Here is a 17,044-nt window from a genome sequence, read left to right as displayed (position 1 = left end):
GTGCACCACCAAGGGCAGAATTTGATCCTCGGGGCCACCGCTGCAGCAGGGGTTAGAGTAAGCAGGAGTAGGGGGAGGCCCAGCTAACAGCAGTAGCCTCTCCCTGGCTTGGGGGAGCAGTGACCCACCCACACCCCTCCTCTTTTACTCTGCTTTCACCACTGCAAAGTCCACGGGGCGGCCAGCACCAGGCAGGATCAGGCCCCAAGTTTCTGGGGCACTCACAGAGCCCAGCAGGTTATGTGATGTTTGCACAATTCACAGCCCATCCTGCTGGCTTCGCTCTGGAGCCAGCAGGGCCCAGCTGTCCCCAGACACAGAGAGACACAGCTCCCAGCAACCAAAAAGCCTCTCATTTACATCGCCCCCGCCAGGCCAACCGGGTTCACACGCCCTTTGGCAAGGGAAGAACGCACCTCTCTGTGCCAGGTTTTCCTCTCAAGGCACCATGGATTCTGCAGCCTTCCAATTCCCGATCCACATCGGGGCTGGGGGGCTTAGCTCCAGATGTGAAGTGCCTAGAAGTGCCTGGCACGTTCATCACTACAAGGCAGATACACTGGGATTCCCTGCAGCTCCCTGCGCGTGGGTCGGTCAGATAAGCTCCTCTCTAGTCTCCATGTACACTGAAGATCTCATACGTGTAAGGGTTCCCTGCCAATCCTTCCTCTCCCTGCACACCATGATGGCTGCTGCCTTTCACCCCAGAGGTGGCTGCATTTCAGTGAAGAATGGAAAGATTGTTATACATGATCTGTAAAGTGTCCCAAGACTTTTGAGGATGCAAGAGACCACTTCCCAGCCGCAGTGAGTCCTGCTGCCAACACTCTGGCCAGACAAAATGATTTAACCTGTCACCGGACTGGACATTTCACATGCATGCACACACATCATATGTCACTTCAGCTTGTCATCACCATGGATAGGGTAGAAATAGATGCACTGGAAACCAGCATCAGGAAAGGATCAACAGCTGCCACGTACAGCTTCAGGATGCCCAGATTAACCCTGGGTGTCTGTACCAGAGAGAGGCACTGTTGTGAATGCTGCGAGGGCTCTGTCACTGAACATTGACCCTGCCCAAGGAAGACAAAGGGAGAGAAGTCACGTAAAACAGTGCAAGGGGCATCATAAGAACATAAGAGTTGCCATACTGGGTCAGACCATGTTCTGCCTAGCCCAGTGTCCTGTCTCTGACCGTGTCCCATGCCACAGCTTCAGGGGGAGCGCACCGAACAGGGCAATTCTGGAGTGATCCACCATCTTCCACTCCCTGTTTCTGGCAGTCAGAGGCTTAGGGTCACCTTGAGCATGGGGTTCTGTCCCTGATCACCATGGCTATTGATGGACCTATCCTCCATGAACGTATCCAGTTCTTTTTTGAACACAGTTATTCTTGTGGCCTTCACAACATCCCCTGGCAAGGAGTTCCACAGGTTAGTTGTGCCTTGTGTGAACAAGTACTTCTCGTTTGCATTAAATCTGCGGCCTATTAATTTCATCAGGTGCCCCCTGGTTTTTGCACTGGGTGAAGGGGTAAATAACACTTCTCCATATACTTTTTCTACACCGTTCGTGGATTTATAGACCTCGAACATCTCCCCCCTGTGGCCACCGCTTTTCCAAGGTGAAGAGCCTTCATCTTTTTAGTCTCTCCTCCTACAGAAGCCATTCCATAGCCTTGATCATCTTTCTTGCCCTTCTCTGAACCTTATCCAGTTCCACCAGGTCTTGCTGCCTCATCCCGGCAGCAAGGACGCCCGGCCCAGGTTTCCTGGGACAGAACAGGGCTGGGCGAGCCAGAACAGGGAGGGTGCATTAAGCAAGGCTTAGAGCAGGGGACCGAGGGTCGGGATTCTCCGCAGCCTCCCCGAGCCCCTGCTCTCCGGCCTCTGGCAGAACGCTGCTGCTCTGCTTCCGATGCGGGCAGAGTAGCCCAGCACACAGCACCCTCCCCAGACCAACCCCGTGGCTCTCGAGTCAGTCCAGGATCCTGTTCCAAATCACCCCCCTCGACCGCAGGGGGCTGCTCTTGTCTATCTCCTGGTCTCTCTACAGCTCTCCCTGCTCCCTAATCTTTAGCACTCCCTCCCTTCTGCTCCACCAGTTCCAGCACCTTCTCCTCCGCAGCCCATGTGGCCCTGCCTGCCTCGGTCTCCTCTGTAAACCTGCTTTGCCTATATATCCTGTTCGCTTCCCCGCCCCCCGCCTACAAACGCTGGGTCTTATCTCCCTGGAGCCCTGCCAAGGTAGAGTTTGTAGGAAAGATGCGAAGAAGAGTCCCGTTTTTGTTGGAGGGAAACCAGCTGCGTGTAACAATCCTGCGCGGCCCGGGGGGGGGAAGTGCTGACTCTGGGGAACATTCCCCACCCCGCCACCAACCTCAGCCGCTAAAACAGATGCAGACTTGTCACTGGCACTTACCTAATCGCTCATTAACTTTTCCCATGTCCCAGGCACAGCTGCGCCCAGCCCGCTCTCACCACAAAGCACGTTACTGACCGGCATATTTGGAAGGCAGCTGAGGGGCCGGGTAAATGGGTGTGACGGTGCTGACTAGCCTGGCATTAGGCGTGCCCAGCTCAGAGGCAAATCCGGCCCTGTAGCAACAAATCTATGACGAGAAAGTCTGAAGCAATTGACTCAATGGACAGATATACACCCAGACTGGTGATCACGCTTTCCTCCTCGCAAGGCGCTTTGAGAGTCTCCAATGGGAGGCACTACCAAGGTGCAAACCCCTACGTTCGAACACAGGCACCTAGGGCAAAGCATCCTGAGTTTCAGAGCCGATGCCAATCTGGAACGCCCGCTAATTTCAACGGGAACTGCAGTTGTTCAGCAACTTTGAAAATCAAGGCACTTTGATTTAGGTGCCCAAATACGGATGGAGCTGCCCGACCCTTAATTTGCAAATTGTGCCCATTGTTATTACTGGCAGGGTCATGTGTCCAGTTTTAAGGAACGTGGTTTTGTTATAAGCTGCCCTAAAAGAGAGCCTCCTAACCTGGCCTAAGTAGCCGTCAGTCCCAGAGAGGTGTCCAGCCTGCCTTAATTTCCCCTCCTCCAAGCAATCTTCCCTGAGCAAGCTAGAAACAATAAGAGGTCTTGGTCCTTATCTTCAAGGCACTCAATGACCTGGACCAAGGTGCTCTGTCTTCCCTGCCAGAAAAGATGTTTATGTTACAGTGAGATAAATAGGCCATCATAATCCTAACGCAGATAAGGCCATTGTGATGTAGCCCAGCAAGGTCATCTCTGGGTGTTGATCTTGAAAGCTACACTGTGGGGAAATCTACCTGTGCCTTAGCTCCACTTGGATTTCACGATGAGATGGCACCAGTGCATTAGTTATCTTGCTTTAAAAAAAAAAAGAATCACCAAACTTCAGGACGGGGTCCAGAGTCGACAGCTCCATGCCTCAAGCACCGAGGGACTTTCTGTTATAAGGGTCAAACTCACATGTGCAGGAGACAGAGCATCCTCAGGGGCCAGTGTAAGAGTATATCCCCAGAACCGACAGCCAACTGCGACCGGACAGCGTCATCACCAATGAGGACCAGAAGAAGATCATCATAGATTCATAGAATAGATTCATAGAAGGTTAGGGTTGGAAGGGACCTCAGGAGGTCATCTAGTCCAATCCCCTGCTTGAAGCAGGACCAATCCCCAATTTTTGCTCCAGATCCCTAAACAGCCCCCTCAAGGATTGAACTCACAACCCTGGGTTTAGCAGGCCAATGCTCAAACCACTGAGCTATCCCTCCCCCCTGGTGGACACCACAGTGCCCTTTGAGAACAGGACGATGCCCGAGCTCGAAAGGTAGAGAAATATTCCCCTCTGGCCAAAACCTTGAGAGCTAAGGGTTACCAGGTTGAGACACACACTCGGAGCCTTAGGCACATGGGACCCCCGGTAACAAACAAGTGCTGAGAGAATGCGGAATCGGTCCACGCTACACTCGGCCAATACGGCAACTCATGGTGTCAGATGCCATCAGGTGGACATCTACATAGAACACATCACTGGACATCAGCAATACCAGGAGGGATGAGCCAGAGTGCCAATGAGAAGCACGGTCAGGAAAGTAACAAAGACTTTCCCCATGGATTGTATTTTCTAAATGGACAACCAACCTAATTCTCAAATTACTGAGGGACAATCTCCACTCACTGATATATTTTGCTTTGCGCAACCAAATCTCTGTGCACCTTTTCATGAGTGATGTACCTGAGTATTCGGATGCTAATATCTAAACTGTATTGTTAAATCTATTCACCTAAATTTGGGTTATTGCTGATTATGTACTCTACGTAGCATATGACATTCAAAAAACTAACTTTGTATTTGTGAATAATCTAAGCACTATACCCAGATGTACAGACACTCTTTTCCCAACTAATGTACTATCTAATTTCTTTTAACATTAGCTTTAATAAAAATTTTAAATCCTAACTCCCACAGGACCCTCACAAACTTTACCAGCTTCCACTCCAAGTGCCAGGCACACTCCTCTGACCTATCTTCTCAGGTACAAACACATTTGCTTGGACATTTAAAGCAAAACCAAACCCTATCCAAACAAGACACTCCACAGCACACACACGGCTCCCCCAGGGAGGAATGAACTACGCATGCCAGAGGTTGCCCATGTTACTTAATGCACAATTGGAAGATGCTCAGATACAACAGTAAAAGAGAGAGAATAGAATAGAACCCGCACAGCATGAACTTGCAATACTGAGAGCAATGCCGAATAAGAGTCATTTACAGCAGTGTCTTTGCAAGCTATTGTCTGTGGAGAGAAACTTGGGACAATTTTCAGAATCAACGTTCAGTGCGATTCCTTCCAAACAATCCTAGTGCTGGGATCAACTCAGCAGTGGCTCAGCCATTAACCTCCAAAAGGCTGGAACAGGCAGATACATGTTTTCCAAAATTTCCTTCTCACTAACAAGCCTGGATCCCAGTCACACAATTTTAATTTCGGGCAGCTATTTCCTTGATGTTGATCAGAGACGTTAAGTTCCAATGGGTGAAATTATGTTTAAACAGACAGATGCATTCAAATGTCCTTGAAAGGGAGAAAAGATAATTCTATCTTCTTGCCCCATCTTCTCCAAGGATAACATTACTGCAGTAAAGCCAGGAAAAGAACTAAATAAAAGATACATCCAACTGCCCTGGCCACGCCTAGAGCTGGACGCTTGTAGTGGCTGCCAAAGTAATTTAAAACAGACCTAGCAGGACATGCGGAGATGATCTGGAATAAATAACAGGATCTCAGGGTTGCTAGACCTGGTTAAAATATTTCCAACAGAAGAGTTTTCTATTGGAAAATGCAGCTTTGTCAAAATCAAAATATTTCATGGGACCATGTCCATTTCAATAAGGAATATGTTGAAACAAATTCTTATGGGCTCTCATTTCGAGAAAGTCAAAATGTTGCATTTTGATAAGATGCAAAAGTTTCATTTAAGATTTATCATTTCGATTTGTTTAGACATTTATATTGCATTAAATATTCTTTTAATACTATAATATATACAGTATTTATTATAATACTTTTAATTACATTATAACATTTGGACACTACCAAAATGAAGTGTTTCAACATCAGTGAAATGGAAGAATTTGATGCTCCCAAATAGAAATTTTTTGGAATTTTTGTTCCATGGGAAAGTTTGGCTTTTCATTATGATTCAGGACAATGAAAAAAAGAATTTGGGCTGTTGATTAATCACAGTTAACTCACACAATTAACTCAAAAAAATTAATCACGATTAAGCGCACTGTTAAACAGTAGAATACCAATTGATATTTATTAAATATTTTTGGATGTTTTTCTACATTTTCAAATACATTGATTTCTATTACAACACAGAATACAAAGTATACAGTGCTCACTTTATGTTATTTTTAATGACAAATATTTGACTGTAAAAATGATAAACAAAAGAAATAGTATTTTTCAGTTCACGTCATACAAGTACTATAGTGTCATCTCTTGATCATGAAAGCGCAACTTACAAGGGTAGATTTTTGTTGTTGTTACATAACTGCGCTCAAAAACAAAACAACGTAAAACTTCAGAGCCTACAAGTCCACTCAGGCCTACTTCCTGTGCAGCCAATCACTAAGACAAACAAGTTAGTTTACATTTACAGTAGATAATGCTGCCCGCTTCTTATTTACTATGTCACCTGAAAGTGAGAACAGGCATTCGCACGGCACTTTTGTAACTGGCGTTGCAAGGTATCTACGTGCCAGATATGATAAACATTCATGTGCTTCTTCATGCTTCGGCCACCATTCCAGAGGACATGTTTCCATGCTGATGATGCTCGTTAAACAAATAATGCGTTAATTACATTTGTGACTGAACTCCTTGGGGGAGAATTGTGTGTCCCCTGCTCTGTTTTACCCACATTCTGCCATATAGTTCATGTTCTAGCCATCTCGGATGATGACCCAGCACACGGTCATTTTAAGAACACTTTCACAGCAGATTTGACAAAACGCAAAGACGGTACCAATGCGAGATGTATAAAAATAGCTACAGCACTCGACCCAAGGTTTAAGAATCTAAAGTGCCTTCCAAAATCTGAGAAGGACGAGGTGAGGAGCATGCTTTCAGAAGTCTTAAAAGAGCAACACTCAGATGCAGAAACTGCAGAACCCAAACCACCAAAAAAGAAAATCAACCTTCTACTGGTGGCATCTGACTCAGATGATGAAAATGAACATGCGTCGGTCCGCACTGCTTTGGATCGTTATCGAGCAGAACCCGTCATCAGCATGGACACATGTCTTCTGGAATAGTGGTTGAAGCATGAAGGGACATATGAATCTTTAGGGTGTCTGGCACGTAAATATCTTGCGATGCCGGCTACAACAGTGCCATGAGCCTGTTCTCACTTTCAGGTGACACTGTAAACAAGAAGCAGGAAGCATTATCTCCTGCAAATTGTAACCAAATTTGTTTGTCTGAGCGACTGGCTGAAGTAGGACTGAGTGGACTTGTAGGTTCTAAAGTTTTACATTGTTTTATTTTTGAATGCAGGGGGGTTTTTTTGGACATAATTCTACATTTGTAAGTTCCACTTTCATGAGAAAGAGATGGCACTTCCGTACTTGTATGTAAGTTCCACTTTCATGAGAAAGAGATGGCACTTCCGTACTTGTATGAGGTGAATTGAAAAATACTGTTTGTTTTTTATAGGGCAAATATTTGTCATCAAAAATAAATATAAAGTGAGCACGTACACTTTGTATTCTGTGTTGTAATTGAAATCAATATATTTGAAAATGTAGAAAACATTCAAAAATGTTTAAATAAATGGTATTCTGTTATTGTTTAACAGCGCGATTAATTTTTTTATTCGCTTGACAGCCCTAAAAAGAATCTAAATTTCAGAATTTCCAGTGGAACAGAAATTTCAGTTTCCAATCGGCTCTAATTGTTGCTGAGGTCAGATTGTGCAAAAGAATGGGTAAAACTCAGCAGAAGGGCCCATCTTCAGGCAGCTTCTAGGAACAATCCATCCTAGGCAGCAGCAGGACGAGGTAACTTACTAGGTCTTCTCCTGCTCTTGTTTTCCTTGGATTAGCTACCAGCGCCTCAGCCAAGTGATGGGAGTGCTGGGAATCAAGTCACAGTATGTAAAAGTTCAGAAGCATGTAGCCAGGTTGAATTGGCCAGCAGCCTGCATTATTGCGCTCAGCCCATGAAAATCTCCGTGACCAGTGAAAGCACCTACCCTGCTGTGCGTAGCGCTTCCCGCGTCTCGTCTTGGCCCGTCTGCCGGAGAGCAGGGCATGTACCCGCTCAGCCCAGGCAGCGTGGCTTTCTGCATCACTCACACCACACCGTGGCAGGTTCATCTGGCGGACCGTGGAAGTATCCAGGACCCCGCTGAGAGGCAGGTGGGTCACCCACTGGAACTCCCTGGGAAAGAAGGGGAAACATCGGAGGCAGCGCAGACGGTGGGGAACTGAATGGCCACGCAGGATGATAGCACGACCAGCCCTCAATCACTGGTTCACACGGAATAGCCACTGGCATTGGTGCATTATGGGAAATGATAGTACTCTACACCTCTAGGACCAGATCCCAGTCCCACGGCAAAGCTCTCGTTGTACTGCGAGCAGGATGCAGCACGTGTCATCCACAGATCTGAAAGCTGTTTATAGATGTGGTTACCCACACTGCACAGATGGGAAACTGAGGCACAGAGCAGGGAACACAACAGCAGAGCCTGGACTAGAACCCAGGCCTCCTGACTCCCAGGCCTGTGCTCTAACCGCTGCACCACACTGCCTGCCTTGCTAAGATGAGTCAGTGCATCCCAGTTCAGTTTCTCACAGGCAGGTCTCCACATTCAGCTCCCAGCAGACAGACGAGAAGCACACCTGGCTCTGGCGGGCAGTCTTAGCAGGGGAGGCCCAGGATTGATTGGACCTTAATTAGACGGGGGTACACGCATTGAAGTCAGTGCAGTCACCCGAGTGCACACAGGTGTCTCTGAGATCAGAGCGTGGCCCAGGGGAGCTGGAACAGGAGTCTGCCGTGTGACGGGGCATGAACCTTTTGTAGCCCTGTCCCCTGTCAGGGCATTGGGCCCTGGCACATACAACTCCCAGCACTCCTGCGGTCTCTGCTGCACTACAGGCTCCTGGGGCTGTTAACGTAATACAGCCAGGGGTCGATATAGCGTTTGCTTTGGCCACTGGTGGCCACGCGATCCCTCCTCTAACATGTGCCATTTTACCAGTGTGAAACTCCCCTCTCGCCGATGCTCATAGGCTGGGCACTTGGGGAAGGGAGGGTAAACTCTCCGGAGCCAGGCTCCCTCGGAAAGGGCAAATCTCCACGGCACCAAACGCAATCCATGAGGATGCACTGGGGTGGGAGGCCCACCCCTGGCATTAATCAGTTAACTAAAGCCCCAGGAGGAGCACAGCTTCCTGGAGACAACAATCTTTTTGTTGGGGACTGGTCCTGCTCTGAGCAGGGGGTGGGACTAGATGACCTCCTGAGGTCCCTTCCAACCCCGATCTTCTATGATTCTATGATACCCTTCAATCACGATGGGCCTTCCGGCCTCGAAATCTATGGCCCCTCTACGCCAGCGTAGGAGAGAACATAGACGGTGCGTCCTAGGGAACAGAGCACCTGACTAGCGCTCAGGAGACCTGGGTTCTATCCCTGACCTTCTGGGTGACCTTGGGCAACTCATGTCTCGTGCCTCAGTTTACCCATTTGCAAAATGGGGGTGATGATACAAAGGGGGCCTCCTTTGTAATGTGCTTTGAGATCCACTGATGAAAAGCACCATAGAAGGACCCGGTGGTGTTGTTGTTATAAGTGTGGCTGTCATCCCAGGCATTCATGAAATCTTCCAGCCAGCCATGAACTGCAGCATTGCTGCAGATATTATTCTAACCAGGCCATAAAAGGAAAACTAATCAGTGCAGTGAGATACTGGGCTGAATGGCGCTGGGCATGCGACTGTGTATTTTAGAACAACCAGCTGTGCTTTTGTCTGCTCATAAGAGAGACAGAGCATAGCAAAAGACCTTTGCTGGGAAGAGACTTTAAGGTTAGGTGTCCGATTTTCACCCGGTCAAAAAGGGATCCTGGCAGCTCCGATCAACGACTTTTCCAGTTGGTGGCCTCCCTGCTAACCTCCACGCCGCGCGGCTCCTGGGAAGCAGCTGCCATGTTGTCCCCCCAATGGGAACTGCGGGGGCAGCACCTGTGGACGGGGCAGCGCAGAGAACCACCTGGCAGCGCCTCCGCGTAGGAGATGGAAGTGGGGGGACTTGGCGGCTGCTTGAGGTAAGTGCCGCCCAGAGCTTGCATGCCTGATACCCACCCCGTGCCCCAACCCCCTGCCTCAGCCCTCATCCCCCTCCTGCCCTCCAAACCCCTCAACCCCAGTCCCACCCCAGAGCCTGCACCCCCAGCTGGAACCCTCACACCCCCCACACTCCAGCCCCCTGCCCCAGCCCAGAGCCCCCTCCTGCCCTCTGAACCTGTCGGTCCCAGCCCAGAGCACTCTCCTACACTGGAAATCCTTCATCCCCAGCCCCACCCCAGAGTCTGCACCCCCAGCTGGAGCCCTCATGCCCCCCCATACCCTAACCCACTGCCTCAGCCTGGAGCCCCCTCCCGCACTCTGAACTCATTTCTGGCCCCGCTCCGGAGCCCGCACCCCCCAGCCGGAGCCCTCAACCCCTCCCGCACCCGAGCCCCCTGAGCCAGCCCGGTGAAAATGAGCGAGTGATTGAGGGAGAGGAGAGCAAGCGACAGCAGGGTGTGGGGGTGGAGTGAGCGGGGGGTGGGGCCTCGGAAAAGGGGTGGGGCCAGGATGTTCAGTTTTGTGCGAGTAGAAAGTTGGCAACCCCATCTAAGGTCAGGGGGCAGCTCACACAACCCAGAAGCCGGGGGCTGGATGGGGATCTTGGTCTGCTGCATTTGAAATTTCTACACGAAGGAAGATTCTTACCTCATTGCTTCTGCGAACTGTGCAGATGTGGGTCCACTAGGAGCTGGCTCATCAAAGTAGCCATACTTCTCCAGGAACATCTGCCATCAAAGGAAAAACAGGAAGAGAGAAAACTAAGTCATAGCTGAAGCCCAACTGGGGGGAAAAAAAAGCCTGAAAATATTAACAGTCGCTCATCTGCACTTGATTGCTTGGGACACAACGTTCACGTCTGGAAATAGTGCAGCAAAACCAGGCCCACCTAGGAGTACACAGTTGCGTGGATGTTGCTTACTTGTGATTTTCGTGGGGACAGAAGTCACAGAACTGAGATCTTCCCATCCCAAAAGCATCAGCCTCTACCACTTTGAGCTAAAAGGGACTCTTCTTTCTCTGCTGGCATATAGGCCTCATGACATTATTGGGCCATTCTGATTCCAGCCAGCAGAGGGCAGTAGTTTTTGCACTGTCACATACATGCGCCCGTTTGTTACAATACACTGCCAATACAATACACATTTTTGAGAGTCACTGAGTTTTTGGAAACACTGCGACGTGCCTCTCAAACAGAGAGCTCTGGGCATAGCCTGCCGACCACACAGCCCACAGCCAAAGTTCACCAAGCGTCCTGAAATGGTTCTAAGCCTCTGAGGGACGAGAAAGACGCTGGATGTTGATCAGCTCCATTCTGCGCCCTACAAAGTCAATGGCAAGACTCCCATGGCCTTCAGTGGGGGAAAGGATCGAGCACAGGAGAGATTTGTGGCCACAGTAAAGTTGTGTGCGCAAGGTCTTCTGCTGCAAAGGAACTGGGTGCATCACTGGAGAGGGAACATGATCTCATGGCATTCTCTGCTCTGCAGCAGGGAGTTCTGTTTTCCAGATTGTTCTTTAATTATTAATTATTTAAATAAAGGGACCTCGTCAGGTCAGACTTGGTCCAACATACAAGATGCATAGAAAAGTTCTCAGGAAATTGTCTCCCATCCCAGTGGAAACAGTTTCATTCGACAACCAACCTCCCCGGCTAGCAATGAGAACCAGAGAGCGTAACTGATGGGAAACTGAAGTGAGACCAACTGGGCTGTTTTCATGATCCAAGGTGTCACCAATACATTTGGGTGGGTGGGTTAAGCAGGGTGGATGTAGATATTTTGTTTTAAACTATATATTTGTGGTGTCCTGAGGACCATGTTGGATTTGCAAGCTATCATTTTAAGGGGAGAAGGGGCTCCTGGTCTTGCTTGCAGGCTAGAGGGCTCTGCAGTGAAGCTTGTGATGAGAGTCAGGCTGGAAAGTTATGCCTCCCTGCCCCCAGGGAGCAGCCTGTTTTGTCTCTCCTATTTTTGGGTTCTTATGTAGTTCTCTCTGAATTCTGAGAAATAAAGTTATGTTACATTGCAACCTTTCAGCAGAGTATTTACGGTTTTATCTCACTTCTTTATGTGTATGCTGTCAAACATAACAATGGCTTTTAACTACTATTTTACCTTACACCTCCACAGTTCCTGCACAGGCAAGTTACACTCTGTTGCATTAACATCCCATCCTTTTTGGTGTCTGCCATGACAGGCCATAACCCTGCACCCGCAATGGGAGCTTTGACACTGAATTCAAGGTGAGCAGGATCAGGGCCTAGTTGTCGCAACTCCCTTTGGCGAGTCCATTCCAGGCTCCAGTTGCTATGGCTACCAGCAGATCTGGGATTTCTTCCTCCATCACATTTAGCCTGCTGCTTCTATTATTCTGTGAGACGAACAGTTCCCTCCCTTCACTCCTCAGAATTGTTTATAGCTGCCTTCCTTCAGTCTTCTCCTTCCCAGGCTATAATCTCAATTCCTTCAGACTGTCTTCTCGGAGGCCTTCTTCTCCAGCACTGTCCTTCACTACAGCGTGTCTAAGACAGGCTAGAGCTTTCGCCACGAGATCTGGGTTCAATTCTCAGCTCTGCCACGGACTTACAGGGTGGGGGGGGGTGATTAACACAGCAACTTGACTGATACTACCATTAACTCAAATCTGACTTAAACAGAGTCTGTTGCGGACAGAGTTACGTCACTAAAAGCCTTTGCACAGACCCAGTTATACCAGAATCGATCATTTTGCTCTGCTGAATCAGAAAAGGCTATACGGATACAAAAGCTTTTAGACCACAAGTGCATCTAGCCTCAGGGTTTTTGCCCCTTTAACTATACCAGCATACCTGAAACAGAAACATTTTTCAGTGTAGACAAGACCATGGTGTCCCCGTGCCTCAATTCACCATCTGTACAATGGGCATCCTGCCCGGCCTCCCAGGGAGGTTGTGAGGACAAATCCATCCATGGTAGTGAGGCACTCAGGTCCTAAGGTTTCCAATTATTGTTCCTAGGTGTCTGACTTTAAATTCATTAGCACTGAATCTCATCTCACTGCACGCAGCCCTCGCGCTTCTGATTAATTCGGGTGACTTTGCTGTTTGGCTCGGTCTTTGTGAGCAATTGCTTTCAGGGAAAGCCAAGCCGTTTCCGTTAGCATGCTATCCTAGCATGCTACAAAGAGAGCTCATTTCTCATTAATCCAGCTTCTAGCCAAGACTCAGCAGAGACCAGCAGACCCCCAGAGGCACTGCACTGTTCCATCTCTGTTCTCTCCGGTACTCCCCTTTCCTTATCAGCATTCCTGGAGTAAATACACCTGAGTTGAGGGGGGGGGGAATGCAGGCGGACCACAGATTTCATCATATAGCCCTGCCAGAGACTGTGTCTTTCCAGCTGTGATATACAACACCTGGTATAGCCAAACACACACAAAACGTTAGAGACACAACGCGGTGATCTCTTTTATTGGCCCAACTTCTGTTGGTGAGAGAGCCGAGCTTCAAGAAGAGATCTGTCTCGCTGGAAAGCTTCTCTCTCTCAGCAACAGAAGTTGGTCCAACAAAACCATCACCTCACTCACCTTGTCTCTCTAAGATCCTAGGACTGACACGGCTAAAACCACACAGCATAGAAAAAAAAAATGTCTGAGGAATAAGACTGTTTCTCTCCCCTCCCCTCCCCTCTTTAACACCTATGCCTTTGTGTTTGTTACTCCACAGATGAACTTAGATCACCACCAGTTACTTGTATGGTGCTTGCTGGTCTTATTTCCAACTGTTTCATTGCACCCAAAGGTGCAATGCAGCACAAATGGAAAGCCGACGCCCCCGATACAAAAAGTGCACGGTCTTATTACAATATTGTTATGCCACAACATATTTCCAATCAGAGAGTCTAAAAGCCCTTTACAAACATTCAAAGGGAAACTCAGTTTTAAAAAAAAGTCACGTTTTAAGCACATTCCCGTGTGTGTGCTTTAATAATACCTCAAATTCTTAAAACGGGGAGGGGGGGAAATCTAATGTATTTTTCTCTACAAAGGGCTTGTCTGTTGTTGAAAGTTAACTGCAATTTAGGTAGGGTGTGAATTTAAAGCACAGTCACTATTCTGGAGTAATTGTGTGTGTCAACAAGGTCTCATGCTGTGTGTGAAGCGCTTGTCTCTATGGAGAGTTACTCCGGAATCGCTATTCCTGATTAACTCTCGGTTTGGATGCTTTTATTCCAGAGTGCCATATTCCAAATCAGTTTAATCCACAAAGTGGGGTTAATCAGGAATAGCTGTGCTGCTTTAAATTCATACTGTGCCTAATCTGAATTAGCTTCCCAGCACATACAAGCCCTTAAAATGTTCTGGATTTCACTCCGCTTTGAAAATGAAACTAGGCTTGTCACCTTGCCTTTAGTTTCTGGCCAGTTTCACTTGCCAGCTCTCATGGGAGGCAATATTTGGGTTGTAAACACAGCAGGGGAATGTTTATTTGGGTATTTTTTTTTAATGGTTTCCATTATTACTCTGGGGACCAGTTATGTAATCAATTGCACAGACCCTGAATAGAGCATGATTATTCCTTGTGGGTGACATTCACTCCTGCGCGGAGAGGTAGCGAATACAGCCCTGCAAATCCACAGATATTTGCGGACCTTTTTCGCGGATCATGGATCAGATGCAGATACAAACCTCTAGTAGTGAAATGGATATAGGTTTTATGCTGGCCATCCACAAAGGGGTGAGTTCTGCTTTGCGTGTATAGTTCTCTGGCTCTGCATGGCAATTATAGATATTGAACACGACAAGGATCCAGGTCCCCAAAGGTATTTAGGCACCTAATTCCCACTGAAATCAATGGAATGCAGGTGCCTAAATACCTTTGGGATTGGGGGCAAGGTCCCTGCACCAGAGACCTTTGACTATAACAATGGAACCAAGAATCCTGACTCTCAGCCACCTCTGCTCTAACCAATAGACAACACAGCCTCTAGAATTGCCACAGCTCTGAACCCCCACCCCGGAGAATACAAATAGGGGGATTTTATGTCACTTGATCAAAACAAGATGATTAAATCTCATTACAGCTACAGTTTAAAGTTACTAGGCAGAGCTAGAAGCCATCATTAAAAGTTTCGCAATGCTAGGAAAGTTTTAGCCCCCACCCCACCCCGTCCGCTGCCACAGAAGGGAAAATTCTATTTTCCATGCAATATAAAAAGCAGCAGGAAATGAATAGTTGAGCATTAAAGGAAAACATGCCCAGCACTCCCTCTGCACCGGAGAATGGAGCAAAACAAGAGGGAAATTCTTCTGGCTGGTTCAAAGCCAGACTCACAGAAGGCAGCAAGTGCCCCAGGGAGCAGGTCAAGCCAGGGCAGGAAGGACTTACTATGCACAGGGCTGAGGATGCTGTGGGGGAAGGGATTCATTGGGTGAAAGTGGCAAAGGTATTTGACCCTTTCGGGCCCTGACACGGATGCTCACTGACAAAGGAGCACACCCCTAAAAGGTGGCCTGTATTATCCCATTTGGCAGACAGGGAAACTGAGGCAGGGAAGTGAAATGGTGTAGCCTCTCTGTGCCTCGGTTCCTTATCCATAGGACAAGGAGAACAGCCCTGCCCTGCCCCACAGGGGTGCTGTGAAGATAAATACACCGAAGAGCATGAAGCACTCAGGCCCAGATCCTCAAAGGTATATAGGCACCTAACGACCATTGATTTCAATGGGAACTTGGCAGTTGGCACTTTCATACCTTTGAGGATCTGGAGACTCGAGTACTAAGGCAATGGGGGCCTTGTAAGTACCTATGATACAGATCCTGCTTTCCTGGTCAGGACCTGACCCAAAGCCCATTGAAGCCAATTAGGGCTTTATGGCAGAGGCTTCAGCCCTGGAGCAGACAGCCCACCCACTGCTGTTCCCATGAATGACTTGCATGAAGCTTGGCCCTGGTTGCCTGCAGCTGGAAGGGAAGACAAAGCTGCAACGTCCTGGCCTCGCTTCGGATAACACTCCAAGAGAGCAAGAGTTCCCGCCGGGGAAAACATCCCTATGGACACTTCAGGCCGAGGGCAAGGTGTTTCCTCACTTGAAAGTGTCCATAGGCAAGAACCAAACACCGTTTGAATTTCCTCCCCTTGGAAACCACAATTAGAAGCAACAGATTTTAGTTGCAGGTTGAATCCTTAACCCCAAGACAGCGGGACTTCAGGCAGACCATAATTGTTTTAGATCAGAAACACTTCGAAGGCCCTTCTCCCTCATTTGAATGATAGTTTCAGCTGGATGCCACGTCCTTTGGACCTCAGCCTCTCTCCGGCTATCGGTCCCACCTGGCACAACTCAGAAATCTACAAAGAACCTATTTTTGTATCTCCCTTTCCCCGTCACAGTGGATAAAGTGGCTGCCACGCAAGCAAATCCACATGCATTCCAATTCAGCAGTTAAACCAATAAGTTCCTTCCTGCAAGGTCAGCATTACCAATGGCTAGCACAGTAAACAATTTGTACAGTGGGGGGTGGGGCTGAGAGCCATTGAACCCATCTGTAAACCCTGGATATGATGGAAACCTCTTCAAGCCAGGGGGTGCGGCAGCCCCCCCAGCACCCCTACTTCCAGCACCCCTGCTTAGGGGTTGCGAAGACACGCAGAGGGCCAATAGCATCACTGAAAGTCAATGGGAGCTGCAGGTGCTCATCACCTCTGAAATGAAGGCCCTTAACTCCCATGCCTCAGTTTCCCTCCAACAGGGATAACGATACTTACCTACTTCACAGAACTGATAAGGATTTAATTAACGTTTACAAAGCATGGCAAGATGCTTGGGTGAAGAGCGCTATAGGAGGATAAACACTGTGATGGTAGGATCCATGCTACCTGCATCACCCTAAACTATTCACTGCTTTCTAAACATGTGGTCTAGGGGGATGCAAAGACTTCTTGTTTGTCTATTTCCCACACTCCCAAGCTGCACTCTGGATGGCACAACCTCTTGGAGTGAGTCCTCATGGATCTTTTTTCAAACACACATACGATACTTCAAGTACAGCCCTAGTTTCCTCCATCACTGAAAAGGTACACGAACCAAGTTCAACGGAAAACGAGGTCCGAGATCGGTTAAACCAACACCCTGCTTTACTCTTCCTCCCATGCCACCCCTGCATATGAAATTCCTCCATAAGGAATGCCCTCTCCTGC

The 17,044-nt window shown here is 48.3% G+C and overlaps 1 protein-coding gene across 2 annotated transcripts in view; it reads right to left on the bottom strand.

The window, feature by feature from the left end:
• Nucleotides 1–17,044, bottom strand: part of MMP28 (matrix metallopeptidase 28) — a 43,692-nt gene that overhangs the window by 20,705 nt on the left and 5,943 nt on the right. Inside the window, exons 2-3 of one of the 2 annotated variants that reach the window (XM_084651278.1) lie at nucleotides 10,513–10,592; nucleotides 7,762–7,949 (exon numbers count right to left, since the gene is read on the bottom strand). In XM_084651278.1, coding sequence (XP_084507404.1) covers nucleotides 7,762–7,949; nucleotides 10,513–10,592 — 268 coding nt within the window. Of the gene's footprint in view, nucleotides 1–7,761; nucleotides 9,760–10,512; nucleotides 10,593–17,044 lie in introns of those variants that run through there. The other variant, XM_084651279.1, reaches the window with a different exon arrangement.

Source organism: Lepidochelys olivacea, assembly GCF_965140295.1.
Source record: "Lepidochelys olivacea isolate rLepOli2 genome assembly, chromosome: 17".
Taxonomy (NCBI): Eukaryota; Metazoa; Chordata; order Testudines; family Cheloniidae; genus Lepidochelys; species Lepidochelys olivacea.
Note: the sequence above shows the minus strand (reverse complement) of the source record. Positions and strands in the feature narration are given on the sequence as shown.